The 27,323-nt window shown below is 35.9% G+C and overlaps 1 protein-coding gene across 1 annotated transcript in view; it reads left to right on the top strand.

Annotated features, from left to right (window-relative positions):
- Positions 1 to 27,323, top strand: part of WDR70 (WD repeat domain 70) — a 149,749-nt gene that overhangs the window by 104,158 nt on the left and 18,268 nt on the right. Inside the window, exons 11-13 of the mRNA XM_042875395.1 lie at positions 7,852 to 7,951; positions 14,172 to 14,256; positions 15,404 to 15,542. Coding sequence (XP_042731329.1) covers positions 7,852 to 7,951; positions 14,172 to 14,256; positions 15,404 to 15,542 — 324 coding nt within the window. The remainder of the gene's footprint in view (positions 1 to 7,851; positions 7,952 to 14,171; positions 14,257 to 15,403; positions 15,543 to 27,323) is intronic.

Here is a 27,323-nt window from a genome sequence, read left to right as displayed (position 1 = left end):
TGTCTGTTTGTACATATAAAACAAGTTTTCCTAAACAAATAAAGATGAGTTAGAAAACAAACCCTTTGTTGTCAAGTTCATATGAGGCTTACTCCAAGAAGCAAAATAAAGGCAATATGCAAGCTCAGTTGCCACTTGCATCCCTTATGTTTATACATAATAGTTTCATGTATATTATGGAAAGCAGAGAAGTGGTGATTTTGTTGGTTTTAACTTTATGTGAGAAAAACACAGATGAGATGTTCTTGAGGATTAAGATATGTAATTATTTTTGTAGGCAAAATATAGATTTAAGTCACTGTTTGTTAAATAAGACAAAAAGAGCTGACAGTACACCTAAAGTAAAGAAATCCATCAAGGAAATGGATTCAAAAATAGCAAAGAGGGCAAAGAAGTCCAAGTAATAGTACTGGCAGCAAGTTATTGATTGGATTCATTATAGCATGCTTTCCAATATGTGACAGAAAGAAGCTGACACATTGTGATGCGTGTAACGACATTTTTCATATGATGATTTACAAAAATAGGTTAGATCTTCCAGAGGAATGTGGAAAGATGTGGTAGCCACAAGCATATGGTAGCTGGGAGATATGGTAGTCAGGAACAGCCTTTCTTTCAACATACTGAATTTGACTTGCCACTTAAACGTTCATAGGGTGATATCAAGATGAACTAAAATGTTCAGCAGATACACAATAAAGACCTTTTGCTAGAAGGTGGTTTAATAACAGGAAAGTATTCGTAACCGTGGTTTTAAATAGTGTTTCTCAAAATACACTGTATAGAGATAGAAGTTCAGAGACCAAAGGAGTGAAATGATGGCAAATAGCCAGCAAAAGTGGAAGAAAGAGAATTAAACACCAGAGGAAATAGTGAGGAATGGAGTGAACATGTTGATGATGTACAGGAGATTTAAAAAAAAAAACCCAACAACGGTGAATAAGAGAAATATAGAATAGATACTTCTTCAAAGGCTGATGAAAATGATGATGGGGTAGCTTTGTTGGCTTTGTCAACATAAATCTGTTTAGAGTCAGGAAGGAATTTGGATAGGATTGACGAGAAATGACGATGAAGGAGAAAGTGATGTTGGATGAAAAGTTTAAAGTTTGTAAATGATCACTGGAGAAAAAAAACACTCAAAGCTATTTGATGAAAAGTGGATTGTACAAATAAGATTTTTAAGGTATGATTTTCACAAACAGCAGTTCACATATCTCGCTATGCTCTGAAGATGCCACTGCTAATTGAGAAGCTGTTAAACACAAGTGTGAAGTACTGTGCTTGAAATGAAATGGGGAGTCTAGGATGAAAAACCCAGAAGGATTCATTCTTTGTGATAAATTTTAAGGATGCTAATGGTGAGAGAATGATGATGTACGTTTTTCCTCATAGTTCACGAAGAAACCTACATAATATTAAAAAAAGAAAGGAAAGCCAATTCTCTCTTCTGTTTTTACTAATTGCGACTCTGATGACAAATCTCCTATATGGAATAGATGTTAAAGATGTTAAAATATGAAATTGAACCTTAACTAAGCAAGTGAGATAAAACAAAGACATTCCCAAAACTTGCATCCCCCTTCAAATATCAGCCCTCCTCTTGTTGCAACAGATGAGAGTGTAATTGATGCAGGACAGCTAAATGCAATTGCCAGTTAGATGTTCTGCTTATTGCAAATGAAGTTAGGTTACCATATTCATAATTGGTTAATTAGGATCAAGAGAAGGGAAGGAGTGTTTCAGATTTTCTAGTGATACATGAAAATGTCACTGAGTTCAAAGATCACAGAGAAGATCAAATCATATAAGAGTATAATTGCTTAAATGCTAAAACCTCAGATTTCACCACATTTCGCAAGTTAATCTTGTTTTGCATCAACATGGTCATTACTGAAACAGCATCCATTTCTACACCATAGAAAGTGGTATTGAAGAGCTGTCAAACAAATTGAAAGCCCTAGGATCATGTTTACAAAGTCTTAAGAAAAAGATCTGATTATAGCCTGTAGCTACCTACTCAGGGAAAAAAAGAGTGAATTCCTGAATTTAGCTGACATATGAATATCTGATAATTTGTAAGTGATACAGTAAATCTGGAGGGTACAGTGAAATTTCTTTTCTAAGTAGTAATTGAGAGCAAAGTGGATAAGCGTTGGTGCATTGATCAGTAGAAATGGACAAATAGGAAAGGGGAATGTGTCTGTCTTTTCAGCTGTAGTCACAGCTCTGACATTGCACCCCTGGTACAATCACTTTCCACACAAGCACCAATGTCTTTTCTTAGATACTAACAAGGTTTCTGATTTGTTGGTGCTTGTGGTGGTGGCTTTTTTTTCCCCGAGCGTTATAGCTCATGCTTTTGTTGCTCTAAAGCTGACTAATGGTAATAGGAATGCTTTTATGCTTTTATTAAAAACCGTAGATTTTGCAACAATTATTATTAAAGTTAATTTATATTGCTGAAGTACCTTAGTCTGTTTTAAATCAGTTGCTTAAACCTCAGCTATGCATGATTTGCCTTTATGATAACTTTGCTAAGCTAGTCCTGTTCTCCTGACTCACATTAGAAATCAGGGTGAATTCTGATTTCTAGCTTTTTTTATGTGTCCATCATTCATTGGTGTGAAACAGAGGGAACAGCTTGTCAGCAAGCATGGGAGGCCTCTCTGGGAACGAGCTTCCTTATTCAGAATACACCTTTCATGTGCTGAAGCAAGAAGTAGATTGTATGTTGCTAATGGTGCAACTAGTTTGGGACAGTGTTCTCTTTACTCTAAACAGGATTGTTGTTGCAGAGTTGATTGTCTTTGCAGTAAATTTTGATGAGTAAATTTTTTACATTATAGTGAAAGAAGATTACAGTGATCCAAAAACATGCTGCAACTTTGTAGATCTCACTTTCTTCAGTACCTAATTTTATTTACTACCTCTGCATTTAAAAATCTCTTGAAGATACTAGAAACAAGATGGAAGAAAAAATTCTTGTCTGTGACACCACTGTTTCATTGAGGAAAGAGAAAAGTGTGTGTGGGAAGCATGCAATCTTGGGAAAGTGTTGGCACACTATGAAATATTATATCCATGAAACAATGTGGGAAGTTAAAAAAATTTATTGCTTAAGCCTACCATTTTATTTCTCATAGATGAGCTCTGGATGAGGTGAACAAAATGACTCATTCTGTCTTCTGCTTTTCATGGTGCTTTTTTCATGGTAAGACTTCACGGAGTCTTATTAGGGTTTCTGGTGAGGAACAGTTTGTGTGTCACAGAGCTCTAACCATGCATCTCTGTATGTTATTAATTTGTGATGAACATTTTGTATGTCTTTGCTTCCCATTGTCCATCATCAGTCTTCCCAGATTTTTTGTTTAAAGGATATTCATTATTGATGCACTGCTCATGTTGTCTTTCTGTCTGTGTTTCAGTCTTTCTTTCCTTCTGTCTTTCTTTCTTTCTTTACGTCTTCTTGTCTTTTGTGCAGTCCTTCCTCAGTTCCCTTTTATTTTCTGATTTTCATTTGATCTTTGAGAATTATCAAGTTTAACTGTTATCCTAGCTTTTTTTACAAATTTACTTTCACATGCATTCAGCTGCCTCCTTTCTCACATGTGCTTCATGTTTTCTGCCTGTCATTTCATGTTGCACACAAGTCCAGTCAGCCATAATTCCTTAACAAAGATATATGTGCTAATATAAAGCTAGAAGGTGTTTGCATTGCTGGAGGCTTTCAAAATAGTTGCAGAAGACAATTTATTGCTGAAGAATAGAGAGTGGAATATATTTAGATGTACTGAAATAGATAAGCCTTCAAAAAAGAAATAAGAATTAATGAGTTTGTCAAATTTTGTGGTGCACGTTAGTAGTACTCAGGAGTAGTGGACATCTCTGCCACAAAAAGAAAGGAGAAATGTGGATATATTTTGCCCTTGCTGTCTTCACATTTTTACCTAGTGTTTCAGTGTTCTCTTTCCCTTCCTGAACCAAACTTATGAAATGTGTACATTAGTTTTGTTTTTTTTTCATGTCTTTCCAGCAAGAAACATTCTGATAACAATTTTTTTGCTTATGATTTGTTAGCAAGATTAGACGTCAGTTAAATATGTTAAAAGGCCAGAGGCCAAACACATTATTTTCTCTGAAAACTGTAATGAACATTTGACAGTGCATGTAAAAACTTCTTGTTCAACCTTCCGTCGTTTTTAGAGCAACCTTCAATCATTTTAAAATATTTGATTTAGTATTACAATTCAGGGTTATATTCCCTTGCAGAATAATATATGGAGGGCAGGCTTGCGGAGCTCAAAGTTAGGAAAATGGTCTTTTCAGTGGTAAACTGAGTGAATTCATTTTTAAAGACAAAATTGCTGATGCAATCTCACATCTTTTTTTAAGACAAGACTTGCTTCATGTGATTGCCAAAAGTATGAAAGCTGGAGAGAGTTGAGCTAAATTTGTTCTCTTAATTTCACTTTTTTTTTTTTTCTAATAAAGAGGCAAATAATGTCTGTGTCTTTGATATCTGTATTGTTACTAATTTAGTTGAAGTGTAGGTACTTCACTGAAAAGACTGCATGCTGAGTGACAGGTTTCAGGTGAGCCATTATTTCCCTGAAGAAACAGTTTCTTTTTGATCAGTGGATTCATAAATTTACCTTTAAAAAAATAAATAAATAAATAAAATTCAGTACCTTTGACCAGAGAGCAGTGAAGCAGGGAGATAAAATACTCCTGAAACATTATGTGATGGGAGGGAGAGAGTACTTTATGTATTTATCTTACATAAATACATACGTTTATATACTAGTAATACTGAAAGAAAAAGCTTTGGTTAGTTGCTTTATTTAATACAAGAACTTGCCATGAAATTGGGCAGCCAAATGAAAAACAGGATGTTATTTTAACATGTGTATGTCAGTGTGACATTGTCACAGGTTGACATGTGTTGTGGAGCCTAAACTAAACTTTTTACTATGTATTTGAAATAGCTAAATACTATTTTGTAATCTTTCTGTCACATTTTAGGTGTGGTTATTAATCATTTATCATGTTTTTGCAAATGTCTATGGTATTTCTCAGACAGAAAATACATCATTTTAATTGCTTGTTAATGTTTAACAAACGCTACAGAAAATTTATTTTCTAATAAATAATTCACAGTTTCTCCTCTATATGTTACCACATATGTGGAAATTTTTCTTAACTCGATGCAAAAAATATGTTTCCTGGTACTTATTAACACCTCCAAAAAAGTCTTACTGTTTTTGTAAGATTTTGTAATTGCAATCTGTCCATAGAGTTTCTCCAGTACATGTGCAATTGGCTAGAAGAGACACTAATTACAAAACAAGTGCTGTGGTTAAACATAGGCTATTACATTCCGTCTGTAAATACTGAAAGAACTGTATGTTTTATATTTGGAGCTCTCTGTTGTTTGTTGAAGTGTCATTTGTGGAATTAATGCCTTATATGTCTTCTCTCAAAACTGAACTAAATCTGCACACCAAATAAGCTTTCCATCATTATTAGTGTCATAACACATAGATTCTCTATGTTTTGGACCAAATTCAGAACAGATATTTGTATGGGTAAACAACATTAATTACTTTACCAGTGTAGGTCTCTTACATACAAAATAGGACACTGAAGGAGCCTTAGTAAGTTACAGTCAAAAATTAGAAGACAAATAACTGGGGAATCCCGAGGAAACTGAGATCAGTCTCGCGGTGAGTTTACATTGTGTGATCACAGTCTCCATTTTATTCTGTAGTACTGAGTTATCTGTTAATGTGTATAGTGGATAGTAATCACTAGGCAGCTGCTCAGTATTTTATCCTGTTTGTGTGCAGCGTGTGGTTCTAGGTCTGACATTGCACACTGTTCAAACCCTTCTCTGAAAATACAAACTACTCTGTATTTTGCTGTTATCATTGCGGTACATGAAGGATGTCCAGGTTTTCATGTCTTCGTGTCTTGCCTTTCTTTCTGTGAGAGAAAGAACATTATTTATTCCCTATCGTACAGATGGGTGAGAAGGTGAGATAGGGGTCACCCAGGCAGTGTTCAACTCTTGAATATTTCAGTTTAAACCTGTATGAATTAGCTTTATATTTGGAAAAGACAGCAAAAGTGTAATTTCCTAAGTATTAAAGAAGGATTTAACTGTCACAAACTGGCTTGTCTCTTTCTCTGTCTTTTCCCCTTTCTTCCATTTTCCATTAATGTCTCTGTTTCCATTTTGATTCCTCCTCATCTCTGCCTTCCTCTTTGGCACTATTCCCTGTTCACTGCTAAATGCCATGTGCTTCCAATTTATACCCTCAGAAGTTGCATGCCTTATCCCAGAGGTTTTCTAGGCTCCTTATCCAATCTCAGAATTTCCCCATATACTGAAATATTCTTCATGTCCGCTAGCTTAGTGAATTCTGATTTTCCTTTATGGTGGGCCATTCCTTTCTTGCAGTGTCTCACAACATCCGCTTTGTCCTTTGGACTTCTGCGATGCTTTGCTGTCTCCTTTTTCCATTGGTTATCTCTTTCTGTACTCTTCTCAACAGCATAGTTCTAACCTGTCCCAGTTCTTTCATCTTCGTTACTAGTCCAATCCCACTGGACTGCTAGCCACAGTACAACTTATCCCTGCTATTAGTTTCATGTTTTCTCTGCCATCAGACCAGACCACTGCCTCCTCAACCTGGGTGCACCATCTTGTCAGTCCATCATTCTGCGTCTATTGTACAAACACAATTAAATTATAAGTGCAAGTTAGAGGGCTGGAACACACACGGTGGGTTTTCAGGATTTTTGCACCTCAGTAACTATGGTTATAGTACATTTTTTGATCTTATATTTTGATCTAGTTTGGATTAGTTTTTAAGTGAGTGTTTCAGTCTCAAATGTCACTGAGCCATCTTGTCTGACATTTTGTAAGAGTAAGCAGACACTGCGCATGTTGGTGGTTTTTAGATGGTGCAGTGTAGTGGTGGAAAATAAAAGAAAAAATTGCTAAGATGAAGTGACGGTTGAGCTAGCCAGCAATTATGTGCCTGATAGGCATTTTGGTATCTCAGCCAAGACCTTTGGGTTTGGTTGGGAAATTAGAAGTCTGAATTTTGCAGATGTATTAAAATTTAGTTTGGGATTTCACAGGAGATTTCTCCAATTTTAACATAGAGCGTTTTTAGGGATTAAAATTAATTTTGACTTAATAAACAAAAAGTCAGCGCTGTACAAGAAAAAGATGTTACTTTGAAAGTACTTTTCATGTTCCTCCAGGATTATTGGGGAAATACACTTGAAAATAAACAAACATACATCATTGTAAAACTTGAATTTTATTACATGTAAATGGAACACAAACTTCAGCATATCTGAGCTTCATTCTAATCTATAAACCATGAATTTTGGCAGGGTTGAAATTTGGCTAAAGTCAATTCTTCCAATCCTTCTTTTAAGTTCTTTCCAAAGTATGTATGTTTTTTTCCTTTGCTCATTGTGGGTTTTTTTTTTAAGCAATGAGCCTGCTTAGGGGGCTGATAAGAACAGTCTTAAAATGTATTTTTATCTTAACCAGACCTAACTACCTTTTATCCAGTGCTAGTGGGAATTATTCAGTTATTCTGATGCTACAAAAAAAATGAATTTTGCATTAAAACACTGTGAAAGCCTATTCTGACCATATAAAGTGTATATGACTTTTTTAAAAGGCTGTAGAAACATACAACTTCAGTTCCTATCAGTGCTAAAAATATGGGGTTTTCTATATAAGTTTAGAAACAACACACATAATGTACAGTTTTCTAATCTTGAAATACGCAAACTTCTGTAATGTTTCATTTGTTTGACAAACAGGTACATACAAAGTTCCACTGCAGGCAAGCCCATGCTGCAGGCACTGATACTTCCTGCTTGACATTCTCTTACGATGGTACTGCCCTTGCCAGCCGGGGAGGTAAGTGGTCAAGAGAAACTTTTGATGTATTGAACGTAACGCAGTAAACAAGCCATTTAAGTTGTATCATTTCTAAATGTAATTATTCATGGTGGAGGTAAGAGAGTGAAATTAGATATTGAAGGTAGAAACCTGAAGTGTTTTGCAGTTTGCTTGTTTTTCTTTGATATGCCATACAATAATTACTGTCTTCCTGAAAGTCCAGTTTCCAGTTAGGAAATATATAAAGATAACATTTTTTTGGTTTAGTTTCTCATCTTTCTTCTTGCCTACCATTAGTAATACACCAAGAAGGAAATTATTAGCTTAATTAAAAATAAAATGCAACAGATCATATTACTTAGTTCTTTCTGGTAAGATTTTTACTTCTCTAGTAAGAGTGTGTGTGTTGCAGTTATTAATTCTTCAAGCTTTCTAATACAGTGTGCTTTTATGATTTAATTGGAATTTTTTTGTAGTTTATATTATAAGCATCAAAAAGTGATAACGTGAGGTAAGTGACCAAGATATATTTGAAAGGAAAAAAAATCTATTGGATAGGGAAAAAAAACCACCTTGTTTTTTAAATTTCAGTTAGAACTGCTATAGAAGTATTGAGAAGGCAATGATATACATGAAAACATTCTCTCCATTATTTTAGATGCACTGGATGGGGCAGCATGTACCTAAAACAACTTTTCATCTGGAGATTTGTCTACCCAGTGTTTTGCTGGCAGGTGCAAGCATGCAATCCAAGCTGTCTGGATGGAAACCAGCTGTAACCAGAAGCTGTGTGCATGCATTAACATGGCCTCAAGGCCAAATAAACAAGCCTAGTGAGAAGCAGCGTGTGTTAATGTAGGCTCAAGATTGTGCCTAACATATGTGCATGACATCTGGTCAGTTTGGTATGTAGACAGAGTGAGATTACATATACAAAGTACTGTGATAGCGGTATCCACATACTGCAAACTTTCTGAAGAAGGAGCTGTAATTCCTAGTCTGGGGTGAAATCTAAATTGCATTGTGTCCTTTTCCCTTTCCTGCCCCTTGTGAGTTGAGCAGCATTGGTGACTTTTAAGTGATGTGCAGCTGCTACTGGGTGGTATTTTCACTGTTTACATTTTGTCATGTTTCTAAGATTCCACACATTTATATTTCCTGGATCGCATATTTCAGAGAAAAGTGGCAGTGGTATTGTTAGCCCTTGATAGTTCTTGGCTTACTAGAGCATGTTACTGTCAATTGGATTGTTTAATTGTTGTTCAGCCTCCTGGTATTTCGTAAAGGATTGAGATAAAAACTCAGTGTGTTCTTACTGAACTGAACATGTGCAATGTGAGAACCTTCTCCTTTTCAGAAAGTGGGTAAACCATCGGTTTGTCTGTTCTGGGCTAAGTAAAATGCTACTTCTGCCAGCCAGTAAAATCCACAAAGACATACTTTACTTGAAATGATGTAAAGAGGAACATTTGTATGCCTTTTAAATATCCACAGCAAATCAAGAGTGCTAATGTTAGGAATATTCAATAGTGCTGTCTTGAAACCTTAGTTTATGTAAATTCACTTATATTTTACATTTATGAATGTAGATACCAGAAATGACCCTTTCACATTTTAATTGCTTGTGGCGCTTGCTTGGTTTTCTTCATCTGTCTCCAGATTTTGTGTTGTGCTGGACAGACTTCTACTTATGCTCTGTCTAGCTGACTGTGGTAAAAACTGTATCAGATTTTGATAGTAGTACAGAAATTTGGCCCCTTAGTATGCTTGCAAGTACCACCATTGTCCAGTGCTTTTTTGTTTAGTTTTGTTTTTAATCTCTGCATGATATGCTGCAAAACAAGGAATTTTCTCACCTTATTTTGACTGACTTCTTCAGTTAGTGCTCTAATGTATTACTTTGGATCTGTACCAATAAAAGCAGATGTGGATCCAGCATTCATAGATTAACACACCTGCCAAATGCTGAGGATCAAAGAGAGGACTGTTGTTTGGGGACTGGGGACTCTCATTGAAAGCCCGATTGATTCTCCTGCATGTGATGTAAGATCTGTGTCGGATGTAAGAGAGATGAGGCAGAGCTCAGCTGCAAGCACAAGGGAAAATGAAAAACACAAGGACATGCTTATGAGAATTCCCAGTGTTATTCTTGCTGGGATTTGGTAGCAACTTGATGGAAACTTAAGAAAGTGATGTTTTTACACACTTGTTACCATGAAGGTATGTTTTTTATATAAATATGAAAAAAATACTACTTGGGAATGTTTTCTTCATTCAGTAGGTGAGCATTAGTATTTGGGGTCCTTTTATAATATACATTTCTGACCCCTGATCTGTACAGAATCTGCTTTTATTATAATATGAAACTACGACTTTATTAATTTCATGAACCTGTATTAATTTCATGAGCTATATGTTGGTTTGTCTGTAAACTTCAGTAGAAAAATAATTTTATGTATAGAGAGGGTGATAAGAGAAAATTTGGTTATGTTGATACAGATGTTGGTGAGAGCTGTTACAGATGTAAGTGCAGAACTCCTGATTTGTGACTTTTCAAATTCTCTTAGCACTGTAAGATCAGGCATGATCCCGACTGCAGTGCCTCAAAAGGCTGTTCTTTAACTTTTGTAGCTCCTTTTGCTAAACCAGTGCAGAAAGCAGAAGTCTATACTTTGCCGTGTAAGATGTTTCTCCTCGCATATGCTATAAGCTTTAGCAAAAGGGCTCTGAGTTTATAAACATGATATATTCTCATGCTCTGTTATGGTAAGCCTTTTTTTTGCTATATTTTCTTTTTTTAGATCTCAGTGCTTTTGTTTTGTTGTTCTCTAGAATGATCTTTGTGAATGGCATCGAGTGCACCCACAGCGAGTTTGCAGATGACAGCAAGCTGAGCGGTGCAGTCGATCCATTGGAGGGAAGGGAAGCCATCCAGAGGGACCTGAACAGGCTGGAGAAGTGGGCTCATGAAAACCTAATGAGGTTCAGCAAGGCCAAATGCAGGATACCTTCATTTACCTGGGCAATCCCAGGTATTTATACAAAACAGGCAAAGAACCCCCTGAAAGCAGCACTGCAGAGAAGGACTTGGGGGTCCTGGTGGACGAGAAGCTGGACATGAGCCAGCAGTGTGTACTTGCAGCCCAGAAGGCTGACTGTGTTCTGAGCTGCATTAACAGAGGAGTGGGCAGCAGGGAGAGGGAGGCGGTTGTCCCCCTCTACTCAGCTCTTGTGAGGCCCCATCTGCAGCACTGTGTCCAGATCTGGGATTCCCAGCACAGGAAAGACGCAGAGCTCTTGGACTGTGTCCAGAGGAGGGCCACTAAGATGATCAGAGGGCTGGAGCCTCTCCTATGAAGAAAGGTTGAGGGAACTGGGCTTGTTTAGCTTAGAGAAGAGAAGGCTGTGGGGAGACATTGTGGCCTTCCAGTACTTGAAGGGAGCACATAAACAATAAGGAGAACGGCTGTTTATAAAGGTGTGTAGTGATAGGAAGTTTAGTTAGATATTAGGAGGAATTTTTTCGCACAGAGGGTGCTGACACACTGGAACAGGTTGCCCAAGGAGGCTGTGGATGCCCCATCCCTGAAGGCATTCAAGGCCAGGCTGGATGTGGCTCTGGGAAGCCTGGGCTGGTGGTTGGCAACTCTGCACATAGCAGGAGGTTTGAAACTAGATGATCGTTGTGGTGCTTTTCAACCCAGGACATTTTATGATTCTGTGAGGTTTTTTTGCATTGAATTTTGCTTTCAAGACAAGATTCCCTCTTAAAATAGGATCTTCTTGAAGGCTGTTGCTGCCTTTAAACTTCTCAAGTTTCTGACAGGTCTTTATATTGGCAAAAGCTTTTGCTTCTTTTGGGTCTGTTTGCATCCATTTACTTGGTCAGTATCTTTTGGAGAAAAATAAATAAAGATAAAATCTTTGTAGTCTTAGTGCACTGGCCTTAATTTGACAAAAAGCAGTTTGCAAAATGCCTGGCTTGGCTCATTACAGATTCTAGGACTTAATTATTGTGCCCTCCATATTTATCAAGAAGAACAGTGTCTGACCTGATCACATTGAACTACAACCTGGTTATTGGTATCCTTCTTATTAAAATGGCAAAGAACAGTTTGAAATACTTTTTAATAAGGCTATAAAAGTTTTAAAAAATTCTTCCAAGCCTTGGAGTAGTCTGCTGTGAAGAAAAATATTGAATTTTCTAAGAATGAATTATTTTGAATGCTTTGCACTGAAATGCGTAACTTCCAAGTTTGTTTATATGTTTTTGTTTAAGGGTAACTGTTTTGGCTGTGTAAGAAGTAGCTAAAAATAGATCAGTTGTACTGCAGCTGTAAAAGAAACCCATTAAGCACTGATGGAAAAAAATCCTTGAAGTTGCGAAGTATTAATATGTATACTTTTTTAGTGATGGTGATTTCAGCTCCTAATGCAAATTAAATCCAGGCATCAATACTATATTTACAGAACAGAAAAAAATAATTTAATCATTAATTTGGAAAATCTTGTATTATTCTTAAAGATGGTTAGAGATTCAAGGCATTGGCCAAGTTTTCTAATTTCTCCCTTTCACAACGGACTATTTCTGCAGTCTTTAAGACAATGTTGATTTGATATCATCCAAAATTTCTTGAGATTCAACCAGCAGAGTACACTTTTTGTTAGTAGGAGAGCTGTATCTAAACGTCTGTCAACATCTCCTGCTAAAGCCTGGCAGGACTACACCTTGAAGATCGTGTCGAGGGTCATGCCACTGGGAACAGAGCAGTCTTGATTGGTAGCCTTAGATCTGTCTCTGCCCAGGAGATTTGCAGGTCAGCCAGATGGTTTGCAAAAAATAAAGTGCTGGTTCTTTAGATACCTATGCACCAATATCTTGATGATGTGTTCTTTTGTTGAGGGTGGGAGGGGGAAAGGGAAGGTTCATGTTACAAAACCAAATGTTTTGAAGTGCTTGGTATGGTGTATGCTATGATATTCCCAAAATAGAGAGTCACCATTTTTTCTTTCTCGTCATATTTAGTTTCCCAATGAAAAGAAATATACTCTGCTCTAGACATCATTTATTTAAGTTGTCCACTTCTTAAAAATATTTTGTAGTTAGAAGTTATTCTAGTCTTAATATAAACATACATGATGTACGAGGCCACACATTACTGCTTTCCCTGTGAAGGAGACTGCTGGCCTTGATTTCTTCTGTTGTGGAAAGTCAGATTTATTTATTTATTTGTGTTTGCATTTTATTTCCAAGGCCTACTTTGAGTTCTTAATCTCAGAGCCTGAGATTGCCTAGAACACTCCTGAACAAAATAATACTAACACTAATATCACTAATGACATTATATTATACATTATATACATATATGATTATAGTAGTAGTAGTAGTAGTATGTAATATAATAGTAATAATAACTATTATTATTATTATTATTATTATTACATCCCAGAAGGGATTGTGCTTAGTAAGGAAGCGTGTCCATGCCACTCATCTACTTGCCACTTAGATTATGAACAATGTATAACTTTTTCCTAAAATTATTCTTAGGGTATTTTTAATTTTTAATCCTAAAATTATTCTTAAGGTATTTTTAATGTTGTTTGAAAGTTCTTCTTTTCACCCTTAAAAGCACTGATGTCAAATAAAGAAGATTCCTAGGTGTCTGTGTGAGATGGCTCAGGGCTCAAATTCTCATGCTTAAAATACGTATTCCAGAAGGATGACCAGCAGACATGTTGATCTCTACAAGAATAACTAACTTTTCTTTTTTTATTTTTTCGTGCTCACTTTGTTAATATGTCATAACTTTTGGGAAGGGAATAAACACTCTGACTTTTACGGGTGTGCAGAATCGCACCGTGTTTATCAAACACAGATGAGAATGGCTATAAATGTTTTACTGTAACCTCAGCTTTGGCTTTTATGGCCAAAGGTGTTGTGGAGAAGTGTGAAAAGGTTTAATTATAGTAACCTTGGGCTCACTTCCTTCCTTCCTACCCCTTCCCCAAGGACTTCTGGCTGATTGCAGGCCCTGTTTGCCAACAGCTGAAGTTGTAGTATGTTGCTGTTTGCAGGCTAAAGAAGCAGGAGGGTTTCACTGCCTTCAGTTCTTTCTCATCATTTTCACTGCCACTAAGGCACAAAATCCTACCAAAAACATTCCCATTTTGAATGCTTCTACCATATCATTGTTTGTTAAATTCTTTATTGCTAACTCTTGTCTCTCTTGTTTCACAGGAGATGATACTTTAAAGATATGGGATATTAGACAATTTAAAAAGCCTCTTCATTCAGCTGAAAGACTGTCTAGCTTTTTTCCAATGTAAGTACTCTTAAGTTATTCCAGTTAGCAGAAACAGTGGCGGTTGCGTTATGGAGGAGAGGCTTTGAATGTGTATTAAAAAATGAGTTGTTCCGAACTCATATGAGAAACGGATTTTTCTCACTTCTCAATAGGTCTGGAGCTGTGGAGAAAAAAACCTGCACAGAGAGGACTGTGCAGTAATGTTCTTGGCTATTTTAGGTCTCAACAACTGCTTTCAAATATCTCCTATTTCTTCTGATAATTTCTAGCTAGCTATGCTTACTTTATGCAGTTTTTTAGTCTCATATATCTTATGCCTAATTAGATTTAGAAACTTATCGGGAAGAGGCCACTTCATTGCCTTGTGTTTGTGTAATGAGATATATCAAGTGAGCCTCATTCCTATTTGGTCTATGATTAACTAAAAGAAAAAGCTAGATCGAAAAGCAGACATAACATAGAGGTGCATGGTATTAACTCAGGTTATGATGTTAGAAGTGCTGATTACTCTGCTCTTTGGTACTAATATAGTGTATCATACTGAATATTGCTAAGTATCGAATTTGATGTTTTTATTGGTATTAGCTGCACATTTATACACGTAGCACAGTCAAATCCGACTCTGCTGAAAATTTATACTTTTAGAACAAGTTCTTGGAAAAGAAAACTAGGGACAGGTCAAACTTGAAGTCACAACCATTCACTGTATTTTGTAGCACAGAGGAAAAATTTAAAAACATTTTTTAGCAACTGTATAAATAAAACTGCTGTGCAGCATTTAAGAATGTATCATCAATGAAAACAAAAACTGATTTAATTTCTTGCTGAATGATGATAACTAGATTTGAAAGGATTATTTTGTTTCTTTTCTACATGGAAAAATTGGCAAGGCTTTTGAGAGAAAGAGGAGTTTTGTGGGGGGAGGGGTTATGTTTGTTTGGGGTGTTTTTTTGCCAGTTTTGCACATTCTCTGCACAGTTGTGATTATAAATGTGAACTGTGCCCAGTAACTATAGTAATATATGACAACTGACAGACGATGTCTTTATAAGCTTTGTGTGAAAAGGAATAACAAATAGGATTATTTGGAAGGAATGGAATTCATAAATTAACTGCACAGTAATTTCTGGCTTGCTCAGTGTGGCGGTGTATTTTTTTTTAACAGGACAGATTGCTGTTTCAGCCCGGATGATAAAATACTTGTCACAGGGACCTCTGTTAAGAAAGGTGGTGGCAGTGGGAAGCTTTTCTTCTTTGATCGGGGGACGTTTCAGAAGTTGTATGAGATAGAAGTTACCGATGCGGTATTTGTTTTAATTTTCTTCTATCCACTATTCAAAATAAGAACGAAATTCATTTCATTTTTCCCCATATACAAAAGTAGTACCACTGCTGTAAAGTATTCTTATTCAATATTTGCAAGAGTTATGACCATGAGTAGAGTGCTATTCTCCCTATTATTTCAGTTAAATAAATAAATAGAATCTTAGGACGAGACCTTTGATCAGTGGAAGACTTCTGCTTTGGTGTTACTACTATATTGCTCAAAGGTTAGTGTGAACTTTTGTGAAGTGGGGCACAAATTTTGGCCATATTGACATTTATGCTGTTCATTCCACCATTCTTATTTTATTATTATACTTTCTTATTTCAGACAAATACGTTTTAGATATAGGTTTTATATGCACAGCAACTTTTATTTAGAGTTATTCCTCCAAAGTTAACATAAACTAGCTTTTAAATCCTCCTCCTGTGGAACATACTGATCCTCAGTGTGTTCAGATTTCTGTTGAATGTTGTTTTTTCTGATACTAGTATCACAACCAAGCATGCATAACCATTTTCTGGGACAAAATGTGAATGCCTCCATACTCCCTCTGACAGATTGAAGGAAACAAACTATGTAAGATAAAAGTATGGGAGGCAGGTTCTTATGAGAGCTGTTCTTTTCTGGGGCACAAGACACAAAATAACTTAACAAGTCCATTCACAGTGGTGGCATCTTTATTTGCTAGTGAGAAAGTTGGTAACAGAGGACAGAAACTTCCACTGAGATTTAAGATTTCAAGAGTGAGAAGCTACTTAATTTGAATGTAGCTGTCATTGAATAACTTTGTTTTACAGAAAAACTGTTCTTCAATTCTTTGAAATAGAAGGTCTGCTCATTTTTTCAGGTAGATAATACAAAAGGATCCAAGACAGATTGTTTTGCTGATGACTTTTCTCAGAATCTGGAGATACAGTTGCTTAAAAATGTGGGAGGAACAAAAGAGTTGAGAACTAGCAGTAGGAAGTTGTTGGAAAAACAAGATTAGGCGCCCATATGTGACTTCAGTAGGGCCACTCAGACAGTAAAAATTTAAGTATGTGTACAAATCTCAGCAAGCTCACAGTTTTTGTAGTGTAAGTTTCTATAGGTGTTTATATTTATATAGTACTTTTTAAAACAGTAATAAATTATTTTTGCCTATGGAGTTTTAGTGCTGCTGTTTTTCTTCATCTGTACTTATAAAACTTAAGTGTCATTTTCCTACTTGGAATATAAAGGATCAAATGAAAATAGTGGAAATAATAGATGAAGAATTCAATCTCATAAATGCTGATTTTACGATGTAGTTTTCAGTGAGCCAGCACTAACAGTACCTCTACAATCACTGTCCAGCTTCCAACTTCAACTCTACACATGTAAGAAAAAACATAGTTAAACATTTTGATGTGAGTCTAAAAGAAGAAAAATTACTATAAGTAGTGTTTTAAAATCAAAGCAGTATATTTTTTCAAAATTTTCCTGTTTTTTATATTCTTTGATTTTTTCTACTTTTCCTTCTCAAATTGCAGTGTTAGATGAATTACAAATGAGTAAAGGCATGCTAAAAGCAAACAAAGATTAAAGATGCAGGCTTTTGTACTTCATAAGCAGCACATGCCATTTATTGAAATGATCCTTCAAGTCTATATATACAAATTGATGAATTGATAAGATTAGTATCTATAAATTGATAGGTTTGTATCTTGTGTGTAGTTTATCAAATCGTTTTTTCAGCAGCTTAATAATTAATGACTGTGTTTGTATTGACTTATTTCTTGGTTGCCATGTTCTCCTTAAATGCTTTCAAAAATGCAGGTACAACTGTTAGTGATATTAAGGATAAGTATCTACTGCTGCCTGAGACTTTTTAACTAAATATCAAGCATCTTTAGTATGTTATATATCGCTTAAATATGTAATTGCACTATTTTTTTTGTTGTTTTTTTAGTCTTTATGTATATGAAGTTGCATTATACCATTATGTGTAGGAAAAGAGCACAAGTACACCAGTAGTTGTCTCTACAAAGAGCTCACTTTCATGAAAGTGACTTCAAATAAAGTTACTTCAAATTGCTGAAGAAGGGCATCATTAGTCATTTATTTCAATGAAAATTATAAGACTCTTGGCAACAATTGTTTGCCAGCTTACTGATAGAATGGATTTAAATCAGAGTAACAAAAAATATACTGCGAAGAGAAAACATAAACAGTTAATATGTAACTTTTTTTGTTTCACAAGGCATTTTTTTAAGAAAATCTTCAGTATTCTTGGTAATTTTAGTAATCTAGGAAAATGGAAAACAGTTAAGAACAGTAAACATTATCTTAAACCTCTGTGGTAAATAGCCAGTGCAATTGGCCTGTGAATGAACCTAGGAAGTAAGGGGAAAATATTTAATGGGAATGTTTAACCAAAGCTGTGTGTGACATTCCTTTCCATCATACCACACAAACCTTTTTTTCACCTTTTCTTTCAAGTTTCCATGGGAAAAACCATTACTGCTTCAGAGCTGCTGGAGTGAAAAAACTTGTGGTTTCACTAATGGACTAACAGTCTGATTAGTCTCTTCTGTTGTGGCTGGGAACACAGTACTAATTAAATCTCAATATCATGCATAAGGGTTGGTGGTTTTTGGTCACCATTTGTAGCTAAACTACTGCATAACTACACATAGCATAACTACTACATTGTCCAAATACTGAATGCTGCCCCACAACGTAAGCATTAGGCACTTCTCTAGAACTAGTAATGGTTCTTGAAGAAAAACTAAGTACCTTTAGATAAATGTCAGATGTGATGCAGGCCATGAGCTTTGTCTCTGGCCAGCACCAGTATGCCTGCACGACACGTGCAGAAGGCAGATACACAGCGTTGTTTTTCTCGGCTGTCCTCTTGTGTCTCCAGTGATCTGTGACTTGGAACAGTCTGGACACAGACAAGAATTCTGTGGTTAACAGCTTTCAGTGGAGTTCTCTCGGATCTTATCAGGGAGTGAAACAATCGTGTTACAGGATAATTGCAGGTTTGTTTACCTGCTGCTGATTAAATCAAAACTCTGGGGTCAGAAGTGCCTCTGAGGCTCTCTGTGCAGTATTTCACCCTTACTCTGGTTCAGTCTCTAGTGAAGCAATTGGAAATGATGAGGAGAGTAACCGTAGTTGAACTGGTTAAAATATAAAGAATTTATTTCTTAGCTTTTGTTAATAAATTTTTGAAATCAAATATTTGTCCTGCTATGGACAAAATACAAGTCTTCATCATCCTATGCACATGCCACTTTTTTGTAGATTTTCTGTCACAATTTACGTTATTGTGGTACAATAGTCAGAAAGCAGTTATTTTGCAATCACCTCAAATAGCCACAAGAAAACATTTATAAAAAAACATTTATAGGTTATTTGTTTGTAAGGTTTCATCTTTCAGGATCTATGTAATGGACTCTTTTTGGAATGAAAGGGAGGTTTCATTCACAATCAAGAAGCATTTATTCCTAATTCTTGGGTCAATTTATGCAAATACGAGATCTTCATGAGAATTAGCTATAAATACCTACTGTATGGGAAACAGTCTTGTCTACATATTTGCCCCCTATGTTACATTAATTTAATATAGCTGTGAACACTCACTTGAATCACTCTCACGTCTGTCATTCATTTATCTGATTCAAGTATATCGACCAGTAATTATTCCTATTAGAGGCAAGATTGATTTTGGCAGCAGTAGAGCAGTCTTTTTTGCCGTACAGAAAGGAGATGGAGTACACTCAATTAGTGACAGGCAAGAATAGGCAGTAAAGAAATATGTTGTACAATTATGGAAATTACTATTTTTAAATGAAAATGTGAGTAATACAGTAAAGATGCTGAGGTTATGTATACTAGAATGAGATGTTCAGATTTTAAAATATCCATCAGGTTTTTGTAGATAAGCAGCAGTCCAAAATCATATATTTATGCTTGTTTGGGGAATCATATTTCTGTTAGGAGCATTCTTCAGTATTTTCTTAGTTTTTCAAAATAAGTAGAAGTTAAGTTATAACTTCTGAAAATCTCTCTAAGGGATGTTTCCGGAAGGTCTTGTGAGGCAAGCTATAAATAAGCCTTCATTTTAAATTAAAGAATGAAAAGGAAAGAAAGAAAAAGAAATATGAAACTTCCAGCACCCTTTATGCAGAGTTGATATAGGATTGCAGTATTCCTTTCATTGACCTCAAATGATATCATTTACTGTTTATAAGGCAATGTAGTATGTGAAAGGGCTTTTCCACTGCGGCCCAGTTGATGAAGATTTAAAGCTTTTTAATAAAAGGAAAATAAATTATTTTAACTTAGGGGAGATATCATCATGGTATGTCTCGTTTTTTTAACTTATTTCTTCTGTTTGGAAAGAGGATATAAATTTCAGAACAAAGAAGTAAATGCGATATTTAAGGTCTGGTTAATTTTTGCCACAATTAAAGTAAAAACTATCTATTATAAGATATGAATAGTGGGAAGGTGTTTTCTTTTTTAATGAGGTAGCTTGTCAATTTTTATTCCCTGCTTTCATATATATAAAGACAGTGTAATCCTTCCCTCCTGTATTCTGCAGCAGCACTTACTTTATTTTAGGGGAGCTGTCACTGGAGATTTGAGGTATATGAGAAAGATGAACTGCGCAGCTTTCCTCACTGTAACAGTGGGGGTTGTACATGAGAGCTGTCTGCCTTAGTTTTGCAATATATTGTGAAAATGTGACTGTAATTTCCACTGAGCAGGTGTTTGAAAATGTTTGGCCTTGCAATTACAAGAAGAACAGTTTATGGCTCTGATTGTGTATCTTTCTCTGTACATCAATTAATAATCATTACTCAGTGATTCATTTCACTTCTCAGAGTGTTTTATAGACGTGCATTGAAAGATGCATGATACAGCATTACTATCCATGTGTTTTACATTGGGATCTTGTTTTAAATTATTGGCCTCTGAAAATGTTATTTGGACTTTTCAGGTTTCTAAATAGAAAATAGTAAATTTTATCAATTTCTGATCCCTTTTCTATTGAATGTTTCCACACGTTTTCTCAGTCATGTTTCATAAGGGAAAATCATTGGTATTGTTTCCTCTACTGCTATATTCACATGAGTATTTTAAATCTAATGATAGCAGGTCACTGCATTCTAGATATTCCCTGAATTCCCACCATATTTATTACACTTGGCTTTTCTCCTTGGGTGAACTCCAGTGGAATCTCAAATCCAAAGATTTTTGCAATTGTGGCTTAAAGTGTATTTTTAATATCATATTAGAATGTTTCTGTTGTATGAGCAGCCTTTTTTTTTCATAGTCTGCATAGTTTGTATAGGTACCATCCTTTGCTCAAAAGAAGAAAGGTGGAAGATTTGTGTGAGTACACTAGGATGGATTCATACCTTCATTATAAAATGGAAGAACTTGAAAGTCACTGCATTAATGTCTTTCCTAAATGCAGAAGCAGTTTGAAGTTGGTAGATGGTCAGAGAAATGGGGGTTGAAGGATTCTTTGCTAGTGGAAAGTTGTCTTTAGCTGTTAGCATCCAAACATTGAAATATTTGAAGTAATTTGAAATGTAATCATTATTGTTTCTTAAGAAAAAAAAGCAATAATAAGAAGCCAGTAAGGCTTACTGCATAATATTAATAATATTATGAACGTCTTAAACTCCTTTGTGTTTAAAAGATGTTGCACTGCACAAGCAGTTCTTCATCAGGAATTTGTAACTCTTTTAAACAAGATTAGAGATCTTCTAAATGAATTGACTACATTTGCAGACTGGACTTATTTCCTTCATCAGTGTTGTAAAAATTCAGTTAAAACAAATGTAAATGTTCAATCGGAAAAGCCCAATTTGTCTGCTGTTATAGTGCCCTACACTTACGGAGTCCATGAGCACAGTCAGAATGTCAGTTTACACGTTCAGTATCTACCCTGCTGACATGCCTCTTATCTGACTGTCTGAACAGCCAAGTGCAGCAAATCTGAACAGTACTGTTCAAACAAAACTGTCACATACCGTCATGGCCACTGAAGCAGAGCTTGCATATAAGAAAGAAATTTTGTTAAAGTTTTTCTTTTCCTAACTGAAAATATTTTCTTAGAGCAGCACCTGTTGCTATCATTATTGTATAGCTTCAAAACAGATTCTGCAGGAATTATTTAATAGGTTTATAGGTTTGGACAGGGAGAAGCAGCAAGGGGGAACTGTGTTTCTGTATTACCCTCATTCAATTTTTAAGCGTCTACAGAGCTAGTACTGAACTTTCAAACTAAGATTCTGAAGATTTGTTGATGAGTTTTAGAAGTTTCTGTCTGCTGTATCATTCTGTACAGGGAATATTTAATTTGGCTTCCAGAATCCTTTATCCTGAACTGGGGAGTTTTATGTAAATAGCACAACATACTGTAACACAGATTCTCATTGTGTTGCTCCATTTAGTTTTCTGTTTTTCTTATATAGTTATTTTGGCCCTTGTGGGCTGCAGGGGATTCACCTGACCAAATATAGATGGCTACAGCTGATCCAGTCACCCTTAGCTCCCTTTCTAATAAGCAGAGAAAATAAACACATACAGACTGTGGTTTATCTCATACTAAAATAGATACCTAAAATAGGTTAGATGAAGGCCACTGTAAAATGCTGATTTATCTGCGTTAACTGTAAAGTGAGGCAGTAGGGTACAGACACTTAGAGTAGACCTATAAAGTTGTAGGTATCTGAAGTTTGGTGAGATAAGTCCCACTTAACATCTTCACTTCCCTCTGCTGGTGTTGATTCTCTCCTACTAAACTTTTCACCTCACTTGTTCTGATCTTCTCAATTGCAAAGTTAGACAGTAGGCTACTTCTGCATTCATTTGTGTTGATTTAGGGATTTATGACCTTAGGCAATATATATTGAGAAAATGCTGCCGCTCCATGGAAGAACCATGATAGATGAGACTCAAATGTAAGCTCTCCTAACCTGATTTTCAAACATAATATTCAAAACATCAGCATCTTCACCATATGATTACAGAACATTATCTAAATTTGAACAGACTTATTTTTGATCAGTGAAAATACCATCAAACCTACAGTGCATTCTTCAACTGTTGAAATAAGTCTAGAATTTGTATGTTCTCTTTCCTGTTTTGCAGTTAATCTCTAATTGACAGTATCTTTTTTTCCAGTGGTAAATAACCAGCACGTGGCAAATAGCTTGTGAGGAAATCATTTTTGCTTTTTTCAGCTTGCAAGTGGGATGATTACTGCACACTCACCACAGATATAGTGCAAGTATCAGCTGTATGTTAGCATCATTCAGCAAAGATTTCTGCCCTCTGAGTATGGTTTCTATCGTGAAAATAAATAACATCTTCTCCACTTGTCAGTCTGGTTTGTACTTTGATTCAGACAGTTTTCTTTTAGCTAACTGCCATGAAGGCAGACATGAATTCACTTAACTTAGCCTAAAAGTGTGATAGCTGCAGTTTTTGTGGTGCTGCCATAGGGGAATGAAAGACTGTATCTGAAGTGAAGAGAAAGGAAAAATTGAACAGGTTTATTCCAAGAGTGCATTACTAACGTAGAAGCACTTTTTTCTTCCTCTGCCCTGCTTGGCAGAAGAAACTATGCCAATGAACCTAAGTAAGCTGGTACATTATTATGGATTATCATGAAATGCACTTCACATGAAATGTTCAGTTTCAAATACAAATGTGTGGTATTTAACCTTAAAATTTTACTGTCTTTAGGAAAAAGAGGTTGATTCCAAAGAAAACAGTTCCTGACTGACAGGCATTAAGACCTTCTTATGGAGGGAAAAGAAATTAAAACATCATTAAAACATGGGGTAAAATATGACCCCATCTAAATTAAATTTTACAGTAGCAAGGAAAGAATATAGCTCCTCTGAGCTGAGTGCTGCTGAACTGTATAATGATTCCTATTTATGCCAAAAATAGGCCCTTGGAATGTTTTGGAAAATGATGAGACTTGATACGATGCCAGTCTTGCAACAAACAATGACCTCTGTACTCCAGTTATCAGTGCACGCACAGGCATACAAACGGTGTCTGTTTAATAAAATTCTGCTAACAGCAAAAGATTGCTGAATATCTTGGTGCTTACTTACATATTTCTTTACAGTTACATTTTGTTGTATGCTGGTTAAATTTTCAGCTGAAATGCAAAAAATTAAGAAGTCCATACTTTGTACAGCATCAACTCACAGACGTGTAAAATGTTAGTAAGAGGAATGAGAGAAGACAGTGGTAGAGGGAATCCTTAATTTTCTTTAGCTATCTTGCAGAAAAGTGAAGGAGGATAGAGATGAATAGTACTTTTTAGAGACAATCTTTGTGCATGTTGTCCTTATTCTGTTGTGTAACAGGCAACCTTAGGTTTTCATAGGTTCAAACCATACTAGTGAGGTTAAATGACTGCCTCCACTCTTGAATGTGACAAAAAAACATTTGCAGGTGTTAGAACTGATGTTCCTGTAAAGGTCATACATACTCTGTAATAGTGGGAACTACTAAGAATTGCTGGATTTGCTTCTTTTGTTTTTTTTCTTGATATGCTTTGTGTTTGTGTATGTTTTCCATAGATCCTTTTTGCTTTACAATAGGAGGTTGAGGTATATATTAAATACTTCAGGGCTACAGAAAATATGGCATGAATCTTTTGTTCTTACACAAGAATTGTTCTGCTCATAATCAGACAAAAGCCAGGACTACTAGCTGTGTAGCTGGGAAGAAGTGAGACTGACCTATTAACACTTGGCTTGATAGTCTCATGAAACCTTTCCCTCATGTTGATGACCAGCTTGGCAAGCCTTGCACCAGTGATATCTGACTTGAATCCCCCAGCCAATTGCTTCACTTTCCTGTTTGTCCGGAGGACAGAAGGAGTGTCAGCATAGACTGCTTCCACTCTGGTTTGGATGGCTGCGGGAGCAAGAAACCCTGATCTCCAGAGGAGCTTTTTCTGACCTTCACTAAGGAGAAATACCATTGCCTCTTTGTGGCACCTGAGATGTGGGAAAGCTTCTGTTACTGGGTGGAAAGGGGAACCATCAAGGAGCTAGTGCAGGAACAGGCCACAGCAGGTGTTGCACGATGTCTAAATCGCAGAAAAGAGTAGGCAGTGCTCGTTCCGTCCTGGTTCTGTTCTGTCCTGAATGTTTTTACTTGAAGTGTGGGCCAGGAACTGAATTCTGTCATCACTGCTGCAATCTTGAGCTGTCTTTATAACCAAAGATCCAGGAGAATTCTTTCAGTCCTTGACATCAGTCTGCAGTTTTATGACCTTACCAGCCTCGTGGTTTCATCGTAGTGGTAAATTTTCCATTCCTATGCAACAAATCATTTTAATCTTTTCTTGCTGACCTTGTAAAATGCCCTCTCTGCATTGTTTACCCCTGTAGGGGTGTTAGCCCAAGTGTTCTGGACAGTTTCAGTTGAGGCAATTAGCTCTTGCTTGCTGAAAAATCTGTTTCAGTTATTCTTCACTTTGCCTATTAAACACAGGAGTCTATTTCTAGGCCAGAATAAATGTTCCATTCTGTGTTACAAATAATTCTGTTTCAGGCTGCAGCACTGCATTTAGAGAGCAGTTCTGTCAAAGCACAGGGACATGCGTAGTACCAGCAATGCCATTTGAATAGTTGCCTACTGAACTAGGCCTACTGGAAAATAACCTAACAGAAATATTATGTGATGTAGTTTGGTGTTTACCTGCACCAGCATCTCTGTTTGTGCAATACAAAGAATACAGGTGAAAAAAGACTGTGAGGGACTAATTATAAGCCCCACATGAATTGGGACTGCAGCTTTTTCGGAAGAAATGCAAATGGAATGGCAAACAATGGAGAAAGCACTTTTGCCTGCCACCTTTGTACTGATGAGTTTTATGGTTAAAGATTACCACATACTATTAAGCTTTTACATTATTACAGGTGGATTTTCTATCTACAGGTGGATATTTTACATTATTACAGGTGCTAATTTTCAAACAATATGAAATTTGAAGCTTTAGTTTAAAACAAAGTTGAAAGTATTGCTTAGGCAATTCAGTTTTTCTGTTTAACGTAATGGCATAGCTGTTTTCAAAAATTTTACCACTAGTTTCAAGGACTAGCTAGGTATGGCTAGTTTTAGGCTGTTGTTTAAGAAAGAAAATGTGTTGATCCCAAATGGAAAAAAAATATATCATTAAAATTCCATCGGTTTTTAAAAATTCTTTTCTGTCAGTCATTATTATAAGATAATCTGTTATCTGAAAATAATGACAAAGGCCTCCTCTCAACAACACCCACTGAATCTGTCCTAAGTTCTTTCTCAATGTTCTGTTCACATTTTTAATATTCTCCCTGCCTAACTTCATAGCATTTTTTTCAGTATTTTCCAATAGAGTCATAGAATCACCAAGATTGGAACTAATGCAGACTTCTGAACTTATGTATGCAGTAAATATTATCAAAGACTTTCTGGATTGATTTCATTTGAAGATTTTAATATTTTGACTACAGTATTTTGAATCATTTTACAGATTTTGAATCATTGCTACTAATTGTATTTTGTAAGTGATGTATATATAAGTGCTGTATTTTAAGATAGATCAGTCTTATGGTTAAACAGCTGGACAGCTCAGTCTGTGGTTAGAATCACTTTGAGGACTTTTATGTCAGGCTTGCAGGACTTTATGTTTCAAAGATATGCTCTCCAATACCTTCAGCCTTTACAAAAATCTCTTTTCAGATGTTGGTGATGTTTACATAACGATACATTCTGCATTGTCCTTATTTGTTATAGTAAGACAATATTTTTCATTTGCAGAGTTGAGAGATTATCTCAAATTTTATGGTTTTTGGAATCTGCATAGCTTTGTCCTTTTTCAAGCTTTTAAGTATTTTAAGAAACAGGTGAAGTTTTAGTGTTGAATCTGGAATTATGTAGTTAACTGAAGTTATTATTGTTGGTATTTCCTGAGCCTTGAAACTGGTATCCACTGAGTTTTTATACAGCTGGTAATTAGTAGCCTTCTGTTCTAGTTTTTCATAAAACACTATCAGGCAGCTTAATTCTGTGTTCCTGTTTTACTTCTCTGAAAAAGCATGAATGAAGCCAGCTTGGTTAGTACAGTTAGAGCTTGCTTTTAACTGCTGATGTCATTACTTCTGTCTTGAGCTTTTTTCTAAGGGGAGGCAATTAAAACTATTGTACCACCTTGTTCATTTTGATATTCATTGTGTGACACAACTTTAAAATAACACAAACTATTCTTAAAAAGTCACTGCTTAAATTGAAATAAGGATTCAAGATAGATTCTCTTTCCATCTCAGACAAGCAGAAACTGGCAAGAAGCTGCTGGGTATTTGTACCAGGTAAAAAGGCATTACCAATAGGTGGAGGGAGGCAGTTACTGCCCTCTGCTCAGCTCTGGTGAGACACATTGTTGTGCTGGGTGTTGTTCTGAGTTCCCTAGTACAGTAGAGATATAAATATATTACAGTGAGTTCAGCAAAGAAAAGTAAAGATTATTAGACGCTTGCAGTATCTGAAAACAGAAAGGCTGAGAGTGAAAGAATTGTCCATTCTGAAGAAGAGGACACAGAGAGAATCTTATTCATAAGTACTTAATGGGGAAAACTAAGCAGATAGTTTTCAGTGGTGCCCAGTGGTGGGACAAGAGGCAATAGGCACAAAATGAATTAGAAAAAATTCCACTTAAGCATAAGAAAATGTGTATTTTTGCTGTCATGGAGATGGTCAAGAT

This window comes from Lagopus leucura, unplaced genomic scaffold (genome assembly GCF_019238085.1).
Source record: "Lagopus leucura isolate 7727_CA_CO unplaced genomic scaffold, USGS_WTPT01 Super-Scaffold_100014, whole genome shotgun sequence".
Taxonomy (NCBI): domain Eukaryota; kingdom Metazoa; phylum Chordata; class Aves; order Galliformes; family Phasianidae; genus Lagopus; species Lagopus leucura.
This window is presented reverse-complemented; position numbering and strand designations above follow the sequence as displayed.